This window comes from Anabas testudineus, chromosome 5 (assembly GCF_900324465.2).
Source record: "Anabas testudineus chromosome 5, fAnaTes1.2, whole genome shotgun sequence".
Classification (NCBI taxonomy): Eukaryota; Metazoa; Chordata; class Actinopteri; order Anabantiformes; family Anabantidae; genus Anabas; species Anabas testudineus.
The window spans coordinates 6,367,395-6,374,764 of record NC_046614.1 but is presented as its reverse complement, the minus strand read 5'-3'; the positions used below and the strand labels follow the sequence as shown (position 1 = coordinate 6,374,764).

Here is a 7,370-nt window from a genome sequence, read left to right as displayed (position 1 = left end):
TTCCCGACAGGAAAAATTAAAAAAGGCTTTTACCACGAATGTCTGCACATACAAACATCCCATCACAATGAATCCAACGGTTGCTGAAATATTACAGTGTTAGGACGACCAACCAACTAATGTTGCTTTTCTCAGATCCATCCAGGACCAAATAAATGTAATCTGACTCACAGTGTTTGGAAGGCACACGTGTGAAAACACACTGAAACTCTAAGAAAAGGACATTTTGAAGCTGTTTGTTTTGATCTAGGGAAGTTGAGCACTTGCAGCACAGTAATGGCATTACTTCGAAACTCAGGGCCACTAGTTGTGGAGTGACATGGGGGGGGAAACACTATTATTCACTTTAGTTGATTGCCAGTTTGTGATTTCTGTCATCAAATTCAAACGTCTTTATTGCTGACTTGCAGGCTCATTGATTAAAGGTTGATTCAAACGTTCCTTTAAGTCTTAATTTAAACTGCAATTAATCAAGCAGGGTAATCTGTTTCACACAAAATGTCAAAGAGACACAGTGTGTCAAACACTGTGTCTGATTGGAGAAGACAACCACTGAGTAAAAGCAGCCTTTTCACACTGTTCGACACAAGCAGCAAATTGGCTAGAAATTAGAACTAATGAGCAATTACCCCACCAATGAACTTCTATTAATGCGTGTTTTCTCAATGCTCTCCAACTGAATCCTAATTTCTACTTATTTAATCAATCTGAATAAATATGACACTTGTTTTTAGTTCCTTAATCTTTCAATGTGTTCTCCGTGAGCCTCAGAGAATGAGCTTTGGCATTCTGACGAGCATCCAAGACTAGTAATCTCCCGGCTCCACCAGGAAGACTGTGAATACAGTGTACACAGACGTGCAATATGCATCCATGATCAAAACATGGCAAGAACTATTTCTACAGTTTATTTGCACATTCATACGTGCTTTATTTTTATGCTCATATTTCTGCCATATTAACCCTTTACAAAGAGTCAAGCTCTTCCAGTGGAGCACTGTAACCCCTACCATTCAACTGCACATGAAACTCCCTTGAACATAAGCTGGTAGCCCAATGACTAAACAGGGTGTGTTCCCGAAGAGAAATATCTAACAATATTATCAATTATTCAGCCACTCTCTCAGCTCTGGACAGCCATGGTCCAGCAGAGGATAAGTACGTGCGCGCCGCTCTGCTTTAATGGAATTCAACACAGTAATCAATGCACAGTGAGGTAAATGGAAGGTTATTGTTGTTGTTGTTTTAATGAACTAAAGTGTTGTGCAGATATTAACATTGTGAATAACAAGTTTATAGATTTGCAGTCATTTTCACTCTTTCAGAGCTGAGCATAATGTTCAGTGACCTCGGCAGAGGTTACTGAGGAACCTTGCTGCAGATTCATTATGAAGAAAAAAAAAAAACAACAACCCATAAAACCAAAATGAATGGACTATCCGCTGAATTGCATTGAATGTGAATAGAATATGCTCGAGCGTGCTCGAGTTTGTAAATGGGAATTGGACTCACCTGAAGCAATCAGCATTGGGAAAGATGAGCATTTTTAAAAAGATCACTACCACCACCTGTAGCTCGCTACCTGTAACAGCCGTTATACACACATGAAGTACCACACTGCTTTTCCTAGAAGACAGCTCAATGGATTGCCACATACTGAGCCACACAAGAAGCTTGAAAAAGAAACTCTATCCGGGGTGCCATTCTTTGCCACAGTAGCGCATGAGGTAACATAAAAGCAAGAAGAAAAAAACCTCATTCACTCATTCAAAGGTCTCTGAGGAGGAGTAAAGCTACTCACTCTGCATGTCAAATATAATCATTTATGTGTAGTGGTATCTAATCAGAGAGTTTTCAATACTTTAAGGCTCAGAGTGCTGGAGCAGTGACAGTTGTAGATGTGACGAGGCATCTGAGGCATCATAACAAAGTGAAGCACCATCTGCAATATTAATGAGATCATTATGCAAATTAGATACAGGCTTTCATCACTTACCAAATAGTGATCCTTGCGCCACAGAGGCATGAGGCGCTTTGTTCGGACGTCTTCTTCCTTTCTAATTTAGAGTTGATATGTGTCTGTACGCTTGACTGAAAAGTTTGTGCTCACTTATCGTGTCCCGCCAAACATCTATCACAGAAGACAGTGGTGTCATAGTTCATGCTGTCGTATGAAAACTAATTTCTGCACTTTTAATTTCACATACAATGCTGAAAACACACAGATTAACATCTATAAGGACAAAGTGGTGTCACCACTGCAGGGCTTTAACGCATACATCAACTGCATTTACATTTGTATTATTGTTGAGGTGCTAAAAATTCCAAACCAGGACTTGGATTTTGAAGACTTCTTGTGTTGCAGCCCTCACAAGACGTCAGCCTGTGTTTTTTACGTAGACCAATGCTGCTCCCTAGTGTGAGAAATGCGAACAAGCTGTTATTAAATGCAAGTCACTGCTAGTGACCACTGGAGGCTTCTGTTAATATTATAATGCGATGCAAAACTAAAGTGATTCCCGAGCTGACTCTCTGCCGTGAGGTCAGAGTGCAGGTCAGCTGCAGATTACTGAAATATTAACAAGAGAAGATAAAAATTATCATTTCAAATCAAGTCGCCTTGGGAAGCCGACAGTGGTCATCTTTATTCTGATTTTACAGAGCAGCACAGCAGGAAGAGTATCTCCAAAATCCCTGTTTCCTTTTCCTGTTTCCCACACGGGAAAATAAGTTGTAAATCTTCTTCTAATTTGATTGCTCGAATAAAAACCAGCAGGATTCTTGTGACTTAGTTCAAGAATTTTAAAATTCTCAAACTTGTCACTACATAGACTGAAAGTAGGAATAATAATAACAATAACAAAGGAAGGAAGTTTCAACACACTCTTTGCATATTACATGTCCATTTTACAGAACCATGGTCATATCATAATGTGCCCATATGATCCACTCTTGATATATATTCCATGTTTATATCTCTAATGTAACTTTATGAGAATTCAGCATATGTCAGAAATGTTAAGATGTGCTGTTTGGCTGTATCTTGGAAATGTTTCTTCAGAGATATTGTTATTATAAGTGTGGGCTATTTTTTCCTCATCTGTGGTTTGTATTATAAATCTAATTTGAATATAAGCGATGTGTGATTAAGCCACATGTCTGAGAAGCTCATTAAACCCTCATTTGGAGACATTTCTAATTTTCCACTATTTTAGTGCAACCGCTCGCATTTTGTCGACACACTCATTTATCACAGAGGACGCAGTCTTTTAACAGGATGCCGCCTTCAGACAGCCGCTGCTCACTGTACTGTACGTGTTCCGACTCCCGTTTTCCACTGCGCCAGGTAATGGGGATGGAAATGTTACCTTGGGAACCAGCGAGAGCGACAGAGTGCACGATCCTGTTAGAAGACAGCCATGATTACTGACTGGAAATCACTGAAGGTTACAGGTGAGCACACTGCAGAACGTTTGACACCTAAACAATTCACAGAGGTGGGCTCCACACATTTTAGATGGCATACACCAACTCAGTGATGGAAAGTAGTGGAAAAAATGGGGTTTAAAGATTTTACATTGTTTAATTTCTTTTTCTTCACACATTTTTTTAGTTTAGCAGCAATATTTAATATAGAAAAATACATTTTAAATTGTATATGATTTGTAAGATATGCTACATTAAGTATTGCTACATTCATGACTATGACAGAGCAATTTGTTCCACCAAGCAGAAATGTTTGTACTCAATGATGAGTACAAAAAATTCAAGACAAAGGCCACTTTGAGCTAAGAGTTCACCGAGTTAGAGTGACTTCCTTCTGCTGTGTGGCTTGTTCGTGCCCAAGCACAGAGCTCCGCTGCTGGGGGAGGCCTGTGATGACGCAGTACAAGAGCTGCACGAAGCCTGGTCCACCCTGTAGGAGATGGAGTTGTAAAAGATGGGGTTGCTGAGGCCGCACTCCTGGTCGCATTGAGATGGAGACGGGCTGCTGTAAATGTCCGGGCCACAGCAAATGCAGGAGAACAAGGCTCTGAGTTTGCTGGGTCCTGGGAGTTTCGGGCGCCCATTCTGCTCAGTTTTAATAAGTCTGCAGTCCTCTGCAGAAGAAGGGAGGAGGTTCATACAGCTGGCGCCCTCCTCCATGGGCAGACTCAGGTTGCACCAGCTGCTTCGCCCACCTTCTCCAGCTTTATATCCTGCCTCGGCTGTGCCTGACATCTCCCTCTCGTCCTGCCTGTTCTTAGGCTGAAGGCCCTGCTCCTCTACCTCAGGCCTCACATCAAGCTCATTTGAACTTACAGTAAGAAACCTCAGCACCACCAGGTTAAGAAAAGCTCCAATGACTGTTAGTCCAACCAAAATATACATAAAGCTCAAGGCCACGTACGGAGGTTGCTCCTGGAGAGCACCTTTCTTCTGCAGAGCCACAAAATCCCCAAAGCCGATGGTGGTGAGCGTGATGAAGCAGTAGTAGTAGGCATTGAAGTAGGTCCAGTCCTCAAAATGGGAGAAGGCCGCAGCTCCAATGCACAGAGTGCTCATGCAGGACAGTAGACCAACTAGGACCATGTTCCCCATGGACACTTCCGTCTTCTGTAAGCCCAGACCCTCTTTTGCTCTGCGCAGGAGGTACAGGACAAAGGTGTTGATCCTCTCTCCCAAGCTCTGGAACATGACCAGTGTCAGAGGAATTCCCAAGACTGCGTAAAACATACAGAAGGCCTTGCCGGCATCAGTGCGAGGAGCAACGTGGCCATAACCTACAAAGTCACAGTATAATGCATGTCATATAATATCAGGCACTAGTACTATCTATGAAGGTCACTAAGGTCACCCAATTTATAAACCAATGAGAATGGTTAAAGGTGTTAAAGCGGTTACTCTGCTACCACTCTGACACGATTATGGAAAGTTATACTGCTACAATACTCTGATTCATCCCTCCTTTCAAGTTTGCAATAAGTTTTGGACAGAAGTGCATTTTAACATATTCTGAACACGATGAACGTGTCACGGCTGTTTATTTTCAAAGAAACCATGATGAGTGATAGTGTTAAATTGAGATAGGTTTGTTCAGACAACCTAAAATGTTTAATCAAGCCATTTGACAATTTGGTTGTGTTAAACCTAAAAGTTAAAAGTTGAAACAAGAAGTTGCTTTTTTACCATACATGGATGGAAATAAGTAAAAAATAGTAAGAGAATGTTAGAGAAGTCTCCTAATGTCATTTTCCTTTTATACTCAGCCATTAAAACCACTGAGAATCATTCTTGGCAAAAAAAAATAAATAAATCATATCTTTTATGGTCATTTATCAGCCCCACAAAGGGCACTGCACTTTGAAATATTCCTTTAAGTAACTGTACATGTCACTGAGTTTACTGTTAGGGCTAAAAAGGAGAAAAGCAGTGTGAGGCTTTGAACTATAATCAGCAACTTCAATCCACGTCTGCAGTGAGCCACACTCCACCAGGCTCGTAAAGTTTCAGCTAAAGGCGCAGAACAGACGCAGAAACGCTGCGTGCGCGCTGTTCTTGCGTGACCACAGGAGGAGAAACTGATTTATCTACTTGCCAATCGTGGTGATGACTGTGATGGCAAAGTAAAAGGAGCCGGCGAACTTCCACTGCCTCCCGGCTCGGTACGGCTCCGACAGCACCGCCACTCTCTCGACCTCCCTGAAGTCATCCTCGGCGAAGCCGTACTTCTTCTTCAGCTCGTTCAGCTTCTGCTCCAGCGCCTTTTTCCTGGAGCTCTCGCTTTCCGACTCGAGCGCGTCGAACACGGCGGCTCCGACGAGCAGGTAGAAAACGATGGAGAGGATGAGAGAGAGGGTCCTGATGTTCTGAGCCTTCATCCTCAAACTCTCAGGAGGGAGCGCGCCGAAGAGGGAGAGAGGGAGGGAGGGAGGGAACAAGCGGGTCGCTGGCTGCAGCCAGGCGCAGACGCACAGGATCTCCAGAGAGCCCGGGAGTCCTCTGACCTGCCAGGACGCAGCGGGGAAGTTGCAGTGTGATTAGGTGTGGTCAGGTGAAAAAAGGCACCAAGTGAGTCTGTGTAGAAGGCAGCTGAGCTCTGAGTTCACCAGATGTTAGTGCACTCATCCTTTAGAAGCTCTCATCGCCTCATTCACTGTACCTGATAATGTACAGGAGGGTTTTTTTTTTTTTTTATAGGTGTTTGCACTTCCTCTGTGTTCAACAGTGGATTCATTACAGCTCACTGAGCAGAATGATGAGTTTGACACCTGAAAGACTGCTTTTTACATCTGATTCTTGTGTGATATCTCAACTTGTGTGTTTGGAAAGCCAGTAGCGGTCCAGTATGAAACCCTAATCTACCCTTTTTATTTTTCAAAAAGAGAGGTAGGGGACTATAAATAAATAAAGAAAAGACACTGTTGATTATTAAACATGTTTTTAATGTCATAAAACATGTCTGGAGGGCGTCTGTTTATTGCCATAAACAGCGTGGTCTCTTAGATACTTTATCTTGATATTGGACAATTGATTTTATGGTGTATAAGTGATGCAGAAAAATGTAAATAATGAAGCATCGTAAAGATAAATAAATCACCGGTGCCTGGAAACAATTTAGTTCCCCACAAGCTGGAATCCAGCTTTTCTTATAAATTTCCAACCCTGCCTCCAAGTGCAGCTTCTCAGCTGTCTCTTTTTTAAACATCAGCCCAGTTTGGGAAGTATCACCACAGACTGACTAAGCTTTTAATCACTGATCATGTGTTTAGAGAGGTTGGGGATACACAAGCATGTCTGTGTGTGTGTGTGTGTGTGTGTGTGTGTGTGTGTGTGTGTGTGTCTGCCAGCATAGCAGAAACAGCTGGCCTTTCAAGACTCTACTCTCTTGATTATTTTGCCCTGTGAAGCGTTCATGTGCGGAGTATTCACAATACGCTTGGCCGAAGTATTACTCCAAGCAATGGAGCATTAGCCGGTGGCGGCGCTGACCTTTTATCGAGCACACTTAGTCACCGGGTGATCCACCAAGCTGCCGTCATTAAGCCCAACACAGAGGCTCCCTGAGAGAGAGAGAGAGAGAGACAGTGGCACTTGATTTGTGTGAATGAATCAGTGCAACAACACCCAGGCCTGGTTCGTGGAGCCTCACTGAGCTCGTCAGTGGCATCTGTTTATCTGTGAGCAAGTTGGGCTCACATTAGAATAACCAGAAAATAGACCGACTGCTGTAGCTCTTGCAGAAAGTCATGTCAGTGTCACAGCCTGCGAGAAGCTCCCATTCATTTCAGGGGACTTTTCCAATTTGTGCAGTCTATTCATGCATTACAGAAGGCCAGAAAGAGCTGGAGGTCTGTCATTAAAAGCCACATTTACTGCTTCCATTCCCT

General features: G+C 42.8%; 1 protein-coding gene across 1 annotated transcript; it reads right to left on the bottom strand.

Annotated features, from left to right (window-relative positions):
- Nucleotides 1–3,804: 3,804 nt before the first annotated feature.
- LOC113154849 (potassium channel subfamily K member 9-like) lies at nt 3,805–5,861 on the bottom strand. The gene is made up of 3 exons (XM_026349252.1): nt 5,579–5,861; nt 4,482–4,763; nt 3,805–4,148 (listed from the first exon to the last, which is right to left on the bottom strand). The coding sequence occupies exons 1-3, from the start codon at nt 5,859–5,861 to the stop codon at nt 3,805–3,807; spliced, it is 909 nt and encodes a 302-aa protein (XP_026205037.1).
- Between the last annotated feature and the right edge of the window lie 1,509 nt (nt 5,862–7,370).